The 18,634-nt window shown below is 48.8% G+C and overlaps 1 protein-coding gene across 1 annotated transcript; it reads right to left on the bottom strand.

Annotated features, from left to right (window-relative positions):
• Positions 1-13,213: 13,213 nt before the first annotated feature.
• On the bottom strand, positions 13,214-16,410 carry LOC144134401 (uncharacterized). Its single transcript, XM_077667323.1, has 3 exons — positions 16,211-16,410; positions 14,481-14,633; positions 13,214-13,504 (listed from the first exon to the last, which is right to left on the bottom strand). The coding sequence occupies exons 1-3, from the start codon at positions 16,361-16,363 to the stop codon at positions 13,214-13,216; spliced, it is 597 nt and encodes a 198-aa protein (XP_077523449.1). The 5' UTR covers positions 16,364-16,410.
• Positions 16,411-18,634: the final 2,224 nt, after the last annotated feature.

The following is an 18,634-nucleotide window of genomic DNA, read 5'->3' as shown; positions in this document are numbered from 1 at the left end:
CGTGGTCTTGATGCACGCGATCGACCTCTTTCCGTTCGTCGACTCTGCGCAATTATTCCCGCCGGAGGACTTAGCGACCAAACATGTAAGAGCTTGACCACTGCATTTGCACGGACTTAAATAAGGCCCCAAATTCTGTATCACATAAGGGCGCTCAGATTAGTCCTAAGCTGGGTTGTGCGGTGACTCAGAGAAGGGAAAGCCAAACGATCGGCAAAATGCCTTCGTCGTAAGAAGCTTCACAACCATAAGTTAGTTGATAAACTCGTTGAAGGCCAATTCCGTTGAAAGTCACCTGCTGTGCGATGTCAGTGCACGTTAAAGATCCCCAGGTGGTCGAAATTATTCCGGAGCCCTCCACTACGGCATCTCCTTCTTCCTTTCTTCTCTCAGTCACTCCTTTATTCCTTCCCTTACGGCGCGGTTCTCGTGTCCGCTGATATGTGAGAGAGATACTGCGACATTTTCTTTCCCCTAAAAATTGGCAGTAGTTTAGCCCGGCTATTACAGATTGAACGTAGCGAGAAATTGATCTTTTTCTGTCGATGCCGCCGCTGAACAGCGGCCGGATTCTCCAACTCGTCACCCAAGGGAAACGACTGCGATACTGCCGCCGTGTCACCTCCGCATTTTATACACGCTGCTGTGCATGCGCAGTTATGCCATGTTATATTTAGGTAGTTTATTAAAATAATAATAAAAAGGAAGGAAAAGATTTTTGCTAGCCCCGGCATCTTCCATCGGTACTGAATCACCTGAGCTGGGGCAGCGGAAATCAAGGATAGCAGGCAGAATGGAGAAATGAAATGAAAGAGGTGAGGGGACAGGAAGAGTGGATAGGGGGAGAAGTAACTTGTACAAACTATTTACACAATAAGAAAGGGGTACAAATTGTGAACGTGATTAGTTCATGATGGAGCAATAAAAACACACGCGCACAGTTGGCTACAACCGGAGTCGGGCGTCCAGTTCTTAATCGTCCAAGCTATTACTCGCGGAACGTTCGCTCACTGCGCGTAACTACCTGGCGGAGAACAGTCGGGACGTCAAGCCCGTCTGTTCAAGGAACTCACAGAGGCTCACCAAGGTTCCCTGACGAATTCGTGCACTGTCCTGCGCGCGGTAGTATGCCCAGCGCCTATAGGCCGCATGCATATCGCGACGACCATCGGCGAACGCGGCACAGCGAAGGAGCAGGTGCTCCAGTGTTTCCACTTCACCGCATCCGGTACACACACATCACTCGTCGCGATTCTGTGTCGCTCCCGTCGTTCCCCGGACCACACGCAGCCAATGCGCGCGCGGAGGATCATTGCACGTTGCGACCGCGTAAGTGCGCGGCAGCCGGTGATGCTGTCGATGTGCTCATTTCCTGCAATGCGTGGGTCGGTGTGCTTGCTGCTATCGAAGATGACCTGGATGACCGCACGCACGTCCTCGAGCGCTAGAGGCAGATCACTGGGAGGCAGTTGATGTGCGGCGGTCGCGAGGTCGTCAGCTTCTTCGTTGCCGGCGATGTCGCAGTCACCGGACACCCTCTGTGCACACACGAAGCATCCTCTTTGAGCGAGGTGCTCGATGCGGGAGCGGATGTCCCGCACTAGTACGGTACCGCGGCCATTGGATTGCAGGCGGCTGAGCACAGTGCGGGAGTCGCACAGCAGAACACTCCTGGGCGGCGGAGGGCCGAGGGTGAGCAGCAGGTCCAATTCGAGCCGCATCTCCATCAATTCTGCCGTGGCGGAGGAGCCCAAGAAGGTTGCGTGTTGCTGGCTGTGCAGTCGCAGGGAGGGGATGTTAGCCGCCGCTGCAATGGAGCAGCTGTCACGGGCCACTTAGCCGTCGCTCTACACGAGGAGATGGTCCTGGAGCTCCTCGTGTACGACGGCTCTGGCCAGCTGTTGCACAGCACAGAGGGGTGTGCTCCGCTTTCCCGTGATGCCGACGAACGCTCGCTGTACCTCAGAGGCAGCAGGCCAGGGCGCGCAGGGCCGTAGTGGGGTGGGCCTTGTGTCAATTGCTCATACTCGAGCAGCGCCGCGCCCATTCTTGAGTGCGGGTGCAAGCGCATACGCTGCAGCAGAGAGCCGCCGTCCGGTGCGCGATGAAGCCAGTCGATGTGATTCAGTGCCCCCCGCGCGGCTTGGAGTTCAAGCGGCCACCCTCCTGCCTCGGACAACGTTGTCGCGCACTGCGGGTTTTTGGGCAGGCCGAGGCACACGCGCAGGGACATCCGATGCTGGAGCTCGAGTTTCTTCCAGCATGGCTTGCGCACAATAACGAGCGGCAACGCATAGAGCGCCGCTCCCAAAGCTGCGGCTTTGTCTAGCCGCAGCGCGGCTTGCTGGGAGATATCCTGGACCCGAGCGATGAGCTTGTGCACGGCGGCGGTGATGCTCTTCATCTGCAGACAGGCCTTCGTCGCCGCGGGCGGAAGGAAAGGCGCCAGTCGATGACCAGGCTATGCATAGCGAGAAATTGATCTTTATCGGTCGATACCGCCGCTGATTCTTCAACTCGTCACCCATGGGAAACGACTGTGATGCGGTTGCCGTGTCACCTCCGCATTTTATACACGCAACTGTGCATGCGCAGTGATGCGCGTAGCTAGCACGTGGCATCCCCGTGTGTCATGCGCGGCCCCAGCGGCGAAGGCCAGCCAGCTGCTCCACTCTGATTGTCGCGCATGCGCACATCCACTCTTCCACGTGACGTCACGCGCGGCGCACCTGCTGCTCCTCTCCGGCAGCCGCGCATACGCACAACTTTCCTCTTCGAACCACGGCGAAATGCTCGATTGGTAGCCAAATGTAGCCCTCGCTACAAAGCCAATTAAGTCGAGCCCACATATAACGGCCCTTCGTAAGATGAACTTTCGCTTATAACGAACGAGACCTGCGCGACTGTCATAATATACATTGTTTCAATGGCACAAAATCACACGTATAACGAAAGTCATTAAGCCCTGCTGATCAGTTACAGCGAACGGACGGCGTAAACCTGGCGCTGCGATGGGAGATACGCGGTATCTTTTCCCGAACTGTCCCGAGCCTCATCGCAGGCGAACTGCCCACCCCGTGTCGTGCCGCTCTGAAGCGAGCTGCCCTTTAACCGCCGACGCGCCTTCCCAGATCGCCCTCCCACACCTAATCGCAACCCCGCTCCCCTCTCCTCACTCTCTTGCAAATCCATGCGTGGCCTCTGCGATCAACTGCGCGCCACCAGCTGCCAATCGCAGAGGCCATGCTCTGTCAAGCATGCCTTTGGTGGGAGCCAACAGGTGGCCGCACTGACACTCACGGAATTGAGAGATTCTCTGAATGGTCGGTGGGGGGGGGGGGGGGTAATTTAAAGGGACTGCAGAGCCCTATAACTGTCGCCTTTAGGAAGGGAACACCGCAACGGGGCTGCGCAAGGGAGAGGGATTAAAGAAATATGTGAGAGGAGGGGGGAGATGACAGGGGGAGGGGGACGAGCAGCGAGAAAGGAGCACGGCAAAGAGCGGCGCAAAAGCACATTATCGCAAGGTGTCATGCGAGCACCCACCTCGCGTTAAGGTTACCGCATAAGCGGATGGCGGGCAAGGAATTTGCGCGCATTGGAAGAAGTAGGATGCCGCGAAGGTGCTGGCGGCATGGAATGCTCGTAAAGAGATACAAAGTCGACCCATGGGAAACGAGGCGCCCGAAGGGGTGAAGCAGTGGCGGCAGAAGCGGATGCGTCTGGGGAGTCCCTACCCATGAACACGACAACGCAGACTACCGCCCATAGATAGCGAAGGCGTGCCAATGCACCCCGTGTGTGCCGACAAGTCCGGCCAACCCCGGGGGGCCCACGCCACCACGAGAAAACCCACAATACGAGCCGACGGTCCGATCGCTCGAGTAGAGACGACCCCCTGGTCTCTCCGCTGGCGCTGTGCCTCGCTATCCTTAGCTTGATTGGCGCCTGTGCACATTGCATGCCTACCCAATCGCGCGCTTTTGTCACTCTTGTTGCGTCGCGGACGTTACGTTGGCTTCGTTCAAATCTCGGGCCCTGGTTGTAATTGGGGACGGCGGATGGGAACACCGTGCCCATTTCCATTGTATTCAGCGGTAGAGATGATGATAGCGGCCTGGGCGGACGTGACGGCCACTGGCGAGCGGAACTGCTTCTGCAGGGCCGGCTTCGTCGACACTGCGTCCGATGCCCACAGCCTGATGCTTCGGAAGATGACCAGCCCCGGGGCGATTTGTGGCAGCGCGTCGTCGACTCCGACATGGGGGAACATGACATTGGTTGGAATGATTTTATTGCTGTCGATGACGACGCCGACACCATTCAACTGTGCTCGGACGAGGGCATCGTTTCTGAAGTGCGGGTCGAGAGTGACGTGGAGTAGTCAGATGAGGGTGAAACTCCGGAGCCAGCACCCATAAGCGCGCCTGTAGCAATGGGGTACATAGAGTGCCTCAGATAACTTGTCTATGCCAAGGACCTCGGCAAAGAGCGCGCTTCTGCTTTAAATAAAGTGGGAATCTCCCTCATCGGATCGGCGCTCCGAAAACAGACGTGCATCGCGGACTTTTTCGCGAAGAAAAAAATGTGTTTTGACAAGCAACTCCCTTTAAAGCTGTGGTCCACTTACTATAAACTTCGGGATATAACGAACGGACGCCGCGTGACACTCATGTTCGTTATAAGTGGGCTCGACAGTGTGTCACCTTTCAAGAATTGTGTACCAACAGAGCCGCGTTGTGAGGAGCCTTCCAATTTCGTTGCTTTTTCGAAAACAACTTCCTGCTTGCATCATCCATGTATCCCCCTGCTTTCTTGCGCTTTCCCAAAGATATTGTTTTAGTTTAATGTAATTTATGTATCATGCCACGCACGTCTTCCACCAGATATGTCTCATAAGCACGCGTCGCATGTTTCCAGATTCAGAGTGACCTGTAGCGTGGACCACTGATAAAAATCAGCACAAAGAAATGTCGGACCGATGGTGCCGAAATATTTTTCTTTTTCCTACACTTGTTGCAACGGCCAGACCTGAGCAGTATATTTGTACGCTTACAAACAGGTGAAGATGGTAACGAAAACACGATAGGCTGTGATCAATCCGCTGTTTGTGGCCGTTTTGTAACCACTATGGCTACCATTGTTTGCAGTCACAGGTACGGGAGTGCTGCCAGCTGTCGTGCAAGCTGGCGGCTGATGCGGCCAGCGCGACCCTTAGGCTGGTCTTGCTGCTGTCGCTGTCAGCTAGCGTATTGATCCGCTTCTACTTCACAACAGAGCACGGCCCTAATGTGTTGCAACAGGCGAAGCATGTCGGCCCGCCTCAACATCATGCCACCCTCCACCGACGTAGAGGGTGATCTCAAGGCGTAAGTTAGTTTCTCTTGAAAGAACTTGTGCTGAGGGTCAACTGTTTGCTACCTGTTCTGTTATTAACTTGAGTGAAGAAGCTTGAGCAAGGCGTGAAAAAAAAAGTTAAGAAGTCCGCTCAGTGTGACAGTAGTATAGCGTCGGCTAAGGAAGAATGAAGGAAAGGCGGCCGCAAGATATTCGCCTTGGGCCATGAGGTTCGAATTTTACTGCAACATTCCAATCAAATGGTTTCTACAAATAGCTCGTGATGTGACCGCTGACATCGGACCCTGTGACATTTTCTTCGTCATTGCGTCATTTCTTGGGGATGATCACCGCATAAGACGAAATGATCAACAATGCACATGAAATACTGGACTATTCGTCCCCGCCCCATCTCCGTTTTCGCATAAATGTCATGCCAAAAGTCGGCAAAATTAGCGCTAAAATTAAGAAAGACATGTGCACTCTGGGCATGGCTAGATAATGACAGGAGATTAGGGCAAAACACTACAAGGGGGGAAACGCCACATTTTGTTGCTTATCGCCAACTACTGCTTGAATGAGCTTGAAGGTTTTTTTTTAATTAATTTCTTTTAATTTCACTAATTCAATTCAAGGTTCACCAAATTCGTTCTTTCAAACCAAAAAGAAAAATACGCAGTTGGCTTTGGTAAACAACAAAGCGGCCGAAAAGTGGCAAGATTTCTTATGTCAGAGTGTTCAGAACAATACTGTTCAATTGAGCTGGCTTCTAAGAGTCTAAGCTTTTTATGCAAATGCTCATGTAGACAGATGTAAATACTTTAAGACGTCCCGCTATATCTGTAGTAGGAGGGATCACATTAATAGAACTACAGTAATTAAATGCAGGGAGTGCATCAAATTTTATTTCTTCGGAAAAACAGTATCTACATGAAACGCTTTACCAGCAGATGAACTCAAGGCTGACAGAGTTCGCTTTATTCAACTGATCAATAATTTGTAAATAATTTAGTTCCTCTCATACTTCGCGGCTGTTAGACGTTTCGAGCTTGGGAATGTTTTGTTTTATATTCGCCAGGTCATCGACTTTATTGCGGTTCGCGTGATTGCATTATTATTACAATATTAATCCACTCTGCTGCTCTAAACCTTTTGCACTACAGGATATGCTGTAGGAGGTGCTGCTCACCATCTCCAAGATGTAAGCAGTAATCACTGGGGCCCTGGACTAAGGAATGACCTGACGCACAGCAGCTCCAACCATCACCACTTTCAATTAATATTGATTGATTCATTGTCCTTGTTTCGTGTGTTTCGTGCACTCTTTTCGTGTACTGTTTCGTTGTGTATTGCTTGTTTCGTGTGTGCGTACTGGAAGGTGAGATGTAGTACGCAAACGGCCGCGTCCCACAACAGCCGCTTATCTATTCGGAAGTGTGTAGCCAACAGTAAGGAATATCCATTTCAGTTTTTAGAAATTCGAAAATGCAGTTACCTTCGGCTTTGTAGCCTTAACAAAGTTGGCCTAAGTCAATGAGCTACTTTCACTGCAGGCGTTGCATTGCCTCAAGCATCTTCGAAGCAGCATGTATATTGGCGCAATGTACAGAAAATTTGTTGGGTCACAGCGCCGAGGGTAACAGCGTTTTTGAAAATCTAAAAATCATACATTACTTCCGGTGTTTGTGAAAACAGAGAGAACCGGAGAACAAGCTTCCCAATCAATAAGGAGACTAGCAGTCAGACTTAAAAGGTTAGCTATTAAATGTCAGTTCACCATTTTATTAGTTACCACATCTTAGCTGTAATCTGGTGCGTTGCACTGCAGCAAATGTTGCGCAGGAAAAAGCACCCTTCTAACTAAAAAAAAACGAGTTTAAAAATTGCGGAACATCTTAGAAGAAACATTCGGTATGTGCTAAAAGGCCATTAATAAGAAAATACACATTGTAATTGTGAAATAAACTGTTAATTTTCTGCGAAATATGAAAGCAACGCTCCTGCTTCCCATCCGCAAACGGCCAAAGTTCAATAGGCGCAATGTATTTGCTACTGAATGAAAGTTTTCGGTGGTGCGAAGCTTTCTGCAGTTGACTGGCACGCTATGGTGCCACCTTCCGTACCAGTACTTCTTGCCTTGATTGAATTTTTTTCGTGCCTTGCGAGGCCGCTTACTGCACTCGTTTTAAGTGCGTTAAAGTACGCGTAAACTTCAGGTGTGTGTTACTGCTACATCAGCCACCAATAACGGATCAAATTTCGTCGATGGTATTTATAAATTTTCTAGTTGCATGGTTTCATATCGTGTACGTCCCCTTCGAAAGAAAGTGCTAATTTCTTATCGGTAATGTTCAGATGTTTGCAAATTTGAACCGCGCGAACTCTCTCTTAACTTGAGTAGTACTTCTCGTTAGCCAATCGGACTACCGCTGGGCCACAGCTCGGTACGCTACTTGGGTTGGTCTGTGTACGATGTCACGCGCAGCTGTCGCATACTGCGCTATGGGCAGTTCCAGTGGAACATGGCTTTTTTTTTCTGACGCAGCTTCATCATCACTATAGCACTGTGCGCCAACGATCTCGATCGACCCCATGCCGCCTGTGGGCGGTTTAACTAAAGGCCACGAGCACGCTTTAAAACTTATTAAAATAATCTATAATTTCAATATCAGTTTGATTTCCTGCACCAAAGAAATCTTTTTAAGCACGAGACGCCTATTATGTTTAAGCGATTTACACGGCAGAAAATTTTGCATTTAACACTGCGACGCTAGATTCATGTGGTGGGGCATTCAAACGTATGCGGAACAGATCCCACCTTCGACCCGCGGGCGTGGCTCCGTGTTTTCAGCGTTCGGCTGCAGACGCCAGGGTTCCAATATGAATTCCAAGCCGCGCCGACAGCACTTTATGGAAGCGAGAACCGACAGTCATTTCGTTGCGTTCCCCTTCTCGCGGAGCAGCAGCATTTTACCCTATTTTCGTATGGTTCCAAATTACAAAACATTGGCGGTGGTTTAGCTCAGGTTAAACCTGAAGTGACGCGATAGCTACAGCTGGCCGAATGGAAGTTGTTCACGTGGCCAACCACATGAGGAACCCCGTGACAAATTACGTGACAGCGTGGCGGCGCCGCCACGCCGAAAGCTCGAATTGCTACCGTATTGCTGCTCCGCACCACGTGGCAAAACACGTGACAGCTTGGGACGCAGCCACAGGGTGGCGGCGCCGCCACCACCACGGCCCCGCCACGCCGAAGGCTCGAATTGCTACCGTAACGTAGCTATCGCTACAAAAAAGTCGTAGAGCTATGCTTAGCGGCTAAGCACATTAATCAGTGAGAGCTGATTGACATTAAAGACCGAGTTGTCTGGAGGGTTTGGAGTCGCGGCACGCCCCGGTCGGGAACGCACGCGGCGGCTTTCCTGTTTATTGCATGCAGTCCTCGCTTTATATATGGCTTTTCTACAAATATATAGTAATTTGGTATAGAGTGTGCGTCATCATTTAGTGCCAGGAAATTTCTTGATCCTCTTAGAACACCAGCCGCTGGGACTCAGTGGTTACAGCGCCCGGTTACTCAGCCAGAGGAGCCGGGTTCAGTCGCGGCCGTAGTGTCTGCTTTTCCACGGAGGCGAAACGCAACGGAGGCCCGTCGGCTGCTCCATGTCACCGCACAGTTTCACCCCAGGTGTTCTAAAGTAATCCAGAGCAATGCACTATGTCATCCCTCATAGATGTCGTCTCAGGACAATATACCCCAGAGCTTACAACTTACCTATTTACGCTAACATAACTTTCGCTCTGGTGTAAAGAGTGTAATGAAACAAACACCACAGGTTGAGATTTGTTTGGAACGAAGTGCAGCAGCTATAGGATGGCACCATTTAGAGTCTGTGTTGCATTCAATACGCCGGCATTAAGCGGTTATAAAATGGGCCAGTAGTTTCAGAATGACGTGAGGGCTCTCTCTCTGAATTGTAATAATCATCACAATTTACAATTCTCGGTATCAGTAGTGCCACCGAATGAACGTATAATTGTAGAAAGTTTATTCCCCCTAAAAACTCGTCGCTGACAGCGTAGCGTTCCCATAGAAGGCCACGACCATAATTTCGTTGCAGTGGAGCCAGGCGGCAACTGTCGGGGCACCAGGTGGCACCGGGTGCGAACCTGCATCAAGAGGGAACCCCGTAGGGATGATGAATGATAACTTCAATGGTGCCAACGGAAAATAAGGAAAAAGATCGCCACAAAACAATACGTTTGGCCTACACAAGGCAGGGTCACAGACCACTTTTTCAAAACATTTCCAAAGCATTTTCCAAAGCCCAGGTAATGAGAATGCTTGTACCGAATGAAAACGGGAAGATGCCTGTCAGAACTGAGCACAGAACATCGCATCTCCCGCATAGGGACCGGAAGTGAAAACTACTAAACCATATCGGCGGTCTGTAAGTACCACCTTACACTCTGCAGTCGGACTCCAAACAAACAAAATTCAGGTCAGCACTCAACAGCGACATTAATATGCGGTGGCATAAAATGCTCGAACTTGCATACAATCGTGCCACACGTTTTCTTAGCGAGCCTGTCAAAAATTAATAATAATAATAATAATTGGTTTTTTGAGGAAAGGAAATGGCGCAGTATCTGTCTCATATATCGTTGGACACCTGAACCGCGCCGTAAGGGAAGGGATAAAGGAGGGAGTGAAAGAAGAAAGGAAGAAGACGTGCCGTAGTGGAGGTCTCCGGAATAATTTCGACCACCTGGGGATCTTTAACGTGCACAGACATCACACAGCACACGGGCGCCTTAGCGTTTTTCCTCCATAAAAACGCAGCCGCCGCGGTCGGGTTCGAACCCGGGAACTCCGAATCAGTAGTCGAGCGCCCTAACCACTGAGCCACCGCGGCGGATCAAAAATTAATCGCCACAGGGTTCCTGGCAGGACAAGTAGCCCAGGTCTAGAATCCGAGGCGCTGTAGAAATGACGAGGCCTTCTTTCCATTCAGAAACTCGAAGCGTAGGCCACGCGATAAAATTATTCCTGCTCAAAAGATGCAATTTTAGTGGCCTTGATCTTTCTAGCAACGCCTGAGCTTCACTATATATTGCAAAGTTTCCGCTGGTAACTGCAGAGGAGTATGTTAAGACACGACTACGAGAGCTGTCAAAATCAAGCGTTTTTTAGCATTAGTTAGTGTCATAACCTATTGTCATAACACTGTCATTATTTGTGTCATGACACTGTTAGTGAAGTGATAAGAAATTGGGACTTTCTCATCTCCTTTGAAAATAAAAAAATTCCTTGATTTACGGCGCTCTTTGGCGGAAGGTTTCCTTGTACCATTAAACTTTATCATCATCAAGCACGCTGTCTTGTTCCAAGCGTTCTCAAAGGAAATCTCAGCGACCCGAATACGCTTACGCTCGAAATACGGGTGCCATTTGACTTCAAGTTTAAGGCTGTGTTGAGGCGCTGGCAAAGACATATGCGACGTTTCAGCGTGTTTGATGGTCACTTTGTGCAGGTACATTGCAACGGTTGAGATAGGCATCATTGGCCCGTAGCAGTAATTCGCCGCGGTTCTGAGCACTCCCCTTACTATCCCCCCATGCACAACACAGTGGTGGGCACGGCTCCCATACTTCCTGTGCTTGTGTTGTCGACCCGGGAGCAAATTATCCGTCAGTGTGGTGTCTTTGCCACAGGAACTCAGTCTTGAACAAGTTCTCATGTGATCACGAAGAACAAGTCGAACGCACTTTTTAGCCGAGCATTCCGCCCTGCATGCATCGATGAAAATTCTGTGCATCGCGGTCAACATCCGCATGAAATGACGTGATCACATGGCTAAAGTCACAAGGTCAACCGTCAGTGGTCACATGACCAATTAGCCGTTAGCTCGTTTCACTGTGATGTAGCAGTTATATTAACTCGCAGATGAAGCCACAAGGCAAGTATCAGTGGACAGTTTTTCCTTTGATCTTACTCGCACATTTAGCTGACGCCATACTCGTGTCACATGGCGTGGGGATCTAAATATTTCTTTTCCCTACTTTATCAGTCTCGTTCATTCAAGTTTACCACGGAACAGGTAGCAAGCAGCTGACACTCAAGATAAGTTCTGTTAATAGAAACTCACTTATGCCTTGTGGTCATCCTCTACGCCGGTCGAGGGCATGCTGCTGAGGCGGTGCAACATGCTGCGCCTCTTGCAACACATTCGGGTGGTGCTGCGACGCAGAGTAGATGCGGCTCCATACGGTGGAAAACAGCGACAGCAACACGGACAGCCCAAGGCTCAGGCGGGCCGCGTAAGCCGTCAGCTTGCCCGACAGCAGGCAGCACTTGTAAGCGCGTGCCTGTAAGCAATAGTTGTCATAGTTACGAGAAAAAGCTTCAAAGACCAAATTTGTTACAGGCTGTGGTGGCTTCATTACCCCCTTCAGACCAGACCAATTTTTCGATTTGTAAACGTTAAAGAGACGCACCATTGGCTAAAAAGTGTCACGAGATTAGGTTGTAGATTAAAAGATACCGGACTTATTAAAGGCCCGCCAGCATAGATACATCTTAGAAGTGGAACCATTCACAAATTTTGCAAGGCAAGGATGGTCTCGTTTGCTCTTCATGAAAAAGTGTCAAAGAAGATTGATCAGGGTGAAAGCATCCCCAGTACCCTATACGCTGAATGCGTTTCGCCTGTGTTTGCGGTCCTAAAGAAGGATTGCTCAGTGCGCATTGAGGTCTTAAACTTACACTTCACCCGGTGTGCGAGCTGGAACAGCATCCGCTCCCCGTTACACTGATTTGTTTGCCAACTAATTCTGAGGACAGCAAATCACCATTTCAGATTTCCGTAACACTTAAAATGATATCGCGTTGGACGAGGGCCGTCGAATTCTGACAGTCATAAACAAAAGGCAAGATATTTTTTGTTACAACCGGTTACCGTTCGGCATCGCGTCAGCACCACCCATCTTTCAACAAAAGATTGAATCCGTGTTGCAAGGGTTGGTCGGGGCTCAAGCATATCTGGATGATGTGCTGATAGCGGACAAGAAAAGCGATTACTCGAATTTGCAGGTAGTGCTGCAGCGTTTCAGTGAAAGTGGCATCAAGCTGCACGGCGATAAATGTCGCCTCAGAGAGATAGCGATAAAGTATCTTAGTCACCGCATCGAAGCTGGCGGACAGCACCCGCTGGAAAAGAGTATTGATGCAGTTGGGCTGGAACCTTCGCCTGAAAACATAACACAACTGCGTGCGTTCCTCGGTTTAATTACCTCCTACTTGTTTCTGCCGAACATGTCCATGCTACTAGCCCCCTTGTACAAGGTAAGTGATATGGGGTTAGAAGAGGAGGAAGCATTCCAACGTGTCAAAAGCTGTTTATGCGCAGCGCCCATCCTGACTTATTTCGATCCACAGAGCAAACTGCTGTTTCCATGCCCCGCTTAACCACGTGATATCGACGCCATACTTTTTCATCGCTCTAACGGTGAATGTAGGACGATTGGATTTCGCTCCAAATACTTAATACGCATTTATAATCAATGTGTCAACGGCACTGATCGTTAACGAAACTTTGGCTGCGCAACTGCAGAGCTTTTTTAAAGCATCCGTAAAAGACAGAGAAAGGAGTACTTCCACTCCGTCGCAGCCAAATATGCACGTCTTCAAGCATGTGTGTCCAGTCCTTGTACCACCAAAGTATACGGTACTATTAGCTATGTCGCTGTGAAGCTACCGATGACAGTTACACAAACTGTTTAGTTGTTTAGCTTTCTCGTCATTAAAGTCTGCACGCAACTCAGCGTGAAGCTGAGCGCGCCGTCAAGAGAAACACAATCTGCAACCATATGTCTATCCGAAACAAGGACTCAGCTTTGCTCTTACATGCAAGTTCAGTGTGGCCGGAAGAAGGAATTTCACAGAGCTGCCGGACGGAAATAGATCAATGACGTGCATGGTGGCCACGTCGATCAGTATCACATCCCTGGACGAGCGTGGGTCCACCAAAAGCACGAAGGCGGCGAGGTGCAGGGCGACACTGAGGGCCTCAAGCTCTGGGAACTTCATCTGGAGCACCGCCACTGCGACCGATAAGCACACGCCTCCGGCAGCTTCGATGGCCCATGGGCCCAGGGCCGCCTCCTGAACACGGTTGGAAGTTAAGTATTCACATGGACCATAAATTTTACAACCGTAGGTAGGAAGAGAAGCCAACGAAACTCTAAAAATGCGGCTGAAGGCCATTGCCTCCAGTTTAGGTTTAATCTGAAAGTTAATGCCGCAGAAAGTTCGCTGCCCTCACGCATAAGAGACGTATTCAATTCCATTTAATTAAGTTCATTTCAACAGATGTTTCTAACGATATCTGAGCTGAAAGTTGTAAATCACAGCTTGACGTGGCCAAGAAAATCTCTACAAGGCAGTGCCGACGTAATTACTGAGAATAGCTTAACAGAAACAATAGAAAAGATGGAGAATAGCAGACACTGCACAATATTAACCTTGCGTAGTTTTCTGAAGCGTGATCAAGCGTAGTTTTCAATATTATCAGAAATAATACAAGAATACATCATGCATACATATTTCAATAAAACTTTAGATAAGCTCTAATAAGCATGATTTGGCGACGTAGAAATATTTTCTAAACATTTTCAGCACAAGCTACGAATTATAGAGTCGGAGAACACTTTTCTACCTCCATTTCCGAGTACTTAAAATGGCACTTTCCGGAGGGAGTAGAAGAAAGAGTACAATAAATGGACAAGCCCGACGCTGTCTCTGCTCTCTCTCTCCTACATAAAAAAACTACGCACTGAAAATATTTTTCGTGATTTTTCTTCTGATAGTGCTGCACAACAATTTTATTTTTGTTCACTGCTAGCATCTTGCTTCTGGTTGTACTGATAGTATGTATGATACATTACCTACAGCTTATTGGATATTTGTGCCGATAATATTATCGCAATTTTGGTTGAAGAATGGGCTCTAAAAAGCAGTGCCGACCGCAAAAAGGTTGTGGAATGTGTGAGCTGCCACATCATCCAATTTGACCAAAGTTCAAGTGCAGACTTTTCTTATGATATTGGGAAATAAAAAGCTTGGTGTTCGTTTTCTTTACCTCAATTCTTGCCGCCTGGATAAAAGGTGTTAAGCAGCAAGCCTCAACCGCCAGGGAGTCTTCCAGGCTTCTTTGTTGCAGCGAACAGGTGGGTAGCGTGCTGTTGGAGTGCCGGCACTGGCCAGATGTCAGGTTGCTGCAACTTGTCATTGGCTGAAAAAATGTCGATGATGACGCACTAGGTTTGACGCACTAGATATGGAGCATTGCAGCAGACTGCAGTGCTCTACAAATGTTTTGTAATATTCCCAGTGGGCAAGTAAAGGCACTTGTCGCTCCCACGTAGAATGAGTCGTCTTTTAGTGGCACCACACAGTCAGCCCACTGAGACAAAACACGCCACGACAAACAACTACTTCAGCGCGAAAGAGTAATTGAGAATACAAACTCAAAAACTCAGATGGCTTAAGCAGCTAGCTGTGCCATGAAAAAGGAAAGAATAATGACCCTTTTTAAAACTGCTGTGCGTAAACTTCTCATAGTTGAAGCCTCGCAAGCGAACACAATAGCACGCGCAAGCGTCGGGACACTCAGATGCCAACACTTGTACCTCTAAATAAACAAGGCGAAAAAGAAAAGCAGGCACTCATTCTCGCGCTTTGTTCGCTTACTGGTTTGCTTCACATGGGTCAGCCTGTATTCCAGGTTTCTTTGTTAGAGTTTGAGTGGACACTGGGGTAGCTACTGTGCTGATGCTTTTAAACCCGACGCGTAATAAAATTTGGGTTCCCTTATGTACCAACTCGGCTATCCTTTGTGCCAATGGCGGGAGAGGAAGCGGTCCTTTGTAAACTTTTTGCACGTTCAACAAAATCTTACCGATCGAAATTAACCCGCGAAACTGACACTGCAGCACATCTTAAAGACCAAGCATACGCAGTACTTAAAACCGTTTATAAACTAAACCCATTACTAAGAAAACTATCACTGCATTCGCACGCCACGTCCACCTTGATGCAAAACATTTTCAGGGCATAAATGGTTTACTTCTGAGCCTGGTATTGAGAAGCTTATGGTTCCTCTCAATGTCTAATTCCGTGTAGGGTTCTCAAGACGAGCCTCCCCACCCACTTCCTGGAGCGATTCGACATGAGGGATGACGTAAGTCTCTAGTACACTCGTCAAACCCGAGCAAAAGTCCGGCTTCTAAGCGTTAATCCAAATACATATCTCAAGTCTTGGTGGCATTGTGAATAAACGCACAAGATCTGGAAGTCGCCGGTCCCACACTTCTTTCCTGATGAGTTTTCACAATGCACTCTAAGGGCCTCTCTACAGAAAATGCAACATCACCTTATGTATATATTTAGTTAAATACATGCACAACACTATGAGTGTTTGGATCAAACTTACGAGACATCTTATGAAAAAGCACGCGCTACATGAGAGCTGTTTGGCAGCTGAGGGCCGAAATCTGGTTTAGACAAATCCACTAGTTTCAGGCGCTACGGAGATCGCCCCTGTCTATTCACACTTTTCGAAAATGTTGCACAGAAGCGCTGGGAAATCTTTGACTTCCAATGGCAGTTTCCTGCAAAATCAGGATTATAATGTACAAGGATTCTGACGAGGAAATAGGGCTGAGAAAGCAGATCATGTTGCACATAGACCATAGGCCAAGGCTGTGCCGCTGGTGACCAAAGAATGAAGAAAGCACAGTTTTCGCAGCGCTGGCCGCGACCCCTCCCTCAATGGTGGAGGATGACAGCAATGCCTTCCGGAGGACTTACGTGCGCGCAGATGGTCGCCAGACTTGGAAGTGGGCCGCAGAAAACCCTGTCGTACATGGCCACTACCGTCAGTGTCGCGTAGCCGAGCAACTTGTAAATGATCATCACGGGCAGCAGGCAAACCACTAAAACCACGACTACGGTGAACAACATGTCTAAAAGCCTACAAGGGCAGGACCGATATGTTTAAGCAGCCTTGGACGGCCGGTCGGCTGGGATGGAGACTTCTTTCTTCTTCGCTCGGAGAGGACACGGTGACCACTAGAGCAACAGACCGATAACTGTTTAACCGCCGTTTATGGGATAAGTTCCTGATACAAACAGAGACCACTTTAGTATGAAAACCGATAACAACAGTTACAAAAGAAATGGGGTGAAATTAAAATTGTTTTTTGGGGAAGGAAATGGCGCAGTATCTGTCTCACATCTCTGCGGACACCCGAACCACGCCGTAAGGTAAGGAATAAAGTAGAGAGTGAAAGAAGAAAAGAAGAAATAGGTGCCGCAGGGGAGGGCTCCGGAATAATTTCAAACACCTGGGGAACTTTAATTTACACTGACTTCGCAAAGACATGGGGAATTAGCGTTTCGCCTCCATCGAAACGCAGCCGCCGCGGTCGGGTTCGAACCCTGGTACTGCGGACCAGTAGCCGAAAGCTTAGCCACTGAGCCACCGCGAGAGAAATTCGGCGATGATATGCTTTCTGAACGAGTCCCTCGAATTACTGAAAGCGCCGCCTTTACCCGTTACCAGTTAATTCTCTGATGAACGTGGACAATTTGAATACCTTTTTTGAAACCTTGGGAAGTGCACGCTTACGACGTTCCCTTTTCACCCTTAAGAGGTCTAAGTGTATGTGTTCTCTGAAAATAGTGTGTGATCAGCAGTGTGCGCGGAGGAGGGACACGCTAGTTGCAATGTTGTTCCAAAGCACCAGTAAATGCGATCATTTTTTACCAGTGTAATGCCTCACAAATGTGCGTGAGCAAGCCACAGCACTAATTTAACTGGGGGATTTATCACAACATCAGTAATAAACAAATTCACGGCAAGGAAACGTGACAGTTTGGAAACATGAGGACTTGCGTCTGGAAAGAGAGGGTCTGGATTATGACGTTAGCATCTAAAGCGAAGCTCTATCAGGGCCAAAAGTCTCTGACACCAACACCCTTCAAGTTCCGAACCATGCCGCGCCGCAAGGGTCTCAGCCAGACTATGTACTCCTGGTGTCAAGACCACCTGTCATGGCACCAGAACAACATCGCTATGTGGTCATCAGGTGGTGACCTCTTGTAGCGCAAAAAATAAAAATGAAAATTTGTTTTGGGGGAAAGGAAATGGAGCATTAACTGTCTCACATATCTCGGTGGACAAACGAACTGCACCGTAAGGAAAGGGAGGAAGGTGAGAGTGAAGGAAATAATATTAATAATTGGTTTCTGGGGAGAGGAAATGGTGCAGTATCTGTCTCAAATATACGAGGATACGAGAACCGCGCCTTAAGGGAAGGGATAACGTAGAGAGTGAACGAGAAAAATGAGAAAGAGGTACAGTAGTGGCGGGCTCCGGAATAATTCGACCACTTGCGGATATTTCACGCGCACTGACATCGCAGAGCACACGGGCGCCTTAGCGTTTTGCCTCCATGAAAACGTAACCGCCGCGGTAGGGTTCGAACCCGGGAACACGGGATCAGTAGCCGAGCGCCCTAATCTCTGAGCCACCGCGGCGGGGAGAAGGAAATAATTTCCTCCAGCTGGGGACATTTAACGGGTACTGACATCGCACAGCAAGGGGCTCGAAACGCGGATACCACGGCTCAGCAACTGAGCGCCTTAACCACTGAGCCACCATGGTGGGTATCCAGTTTTACCTCCTGGAAATTTGAAAAGCTTTTAACTTCAGGTCGTACCAGCGAAGGCAGTGACGATGCAGGAACGACCGGCGGGCTGGTTGATCCAGTTTTATTGCACACCTGCCGGAATGCGTCACACACGCATGTGAGCCGTGCAAGTCTTCGGCTACGCTGGCCCAAGTTCCAGTAGACCGGACAATGAACTGCGAGCTTGGCTAAATAACACCGTTGCCACCCATCGAGCGGAAATCGTTACGGCCGAGGTTCCACTTCGATATTACTCGAAACCTTCCATATCTTGTACTTTCATAAAACTGCTGGAGCAAATAAGATAGCAATACAGATGCACCTAACTGTTTTTGTTCGCGTATGAACATTTTCTTGGATTGATAAGTTTATTATTTTACTGCATACACTTATATTCATTATTTTGCTGTGTACACTGAAATTCAGTCGAACTGATTTGGACTCTAGGTGGTGAGGGCCATACGTTGTTAGTGGCTAGTTATTAATAAAATAACGATGGAAGGAAAAGTAGTTGCTAGCCGCGGCATCTGCCATCGTAATC

The sequence above is a fragment of the Amblyomma americanum genome, chromosome 5 (assembly GCF_052857255.1).
Source record: "Amblyomma americanum isolate KBUSLIRL-KWMA chromosome 5, ASM5285725v1, whole genome shotgun sequence".
Taxonomy (NCBI): Eukaryota; Metazoa; Arthropoda; class Arachnida; order Ixodida; family Ixodidae; genus Amblyomma; species Amblyomma americanum.
Note: the sequence above shows the minus strand (reverse complement) of the source record. Positions and strands in the feature narration are given on the sequence as shown.

Bases quoted from the DNA above. Each gene is read 5' to 3' on its own strand.
- LOC144134401 (XM_077667323.1), bottom strand. From the start codon at position 16,363: ATGTTGTTCACCGTAGTCGTGGTTTTAGTGGTTTGCCTGCTGCCCGTG. The intron at 14,634-16,210 runs GTAAGTCCTCCG...ACATTTTTTCAG, and splicing joins TGGCGACCATCTGCGCGCAC to CCAATGACAAGTTGCAGCAA. The intron at 13,505-14,480 runs GTAAAGAAAACG...AACCGTGTTCAG, and splicing joins TCCAGGCGGCAAGAATTGAG to GAGGCGGCCCTGGGCCCATG.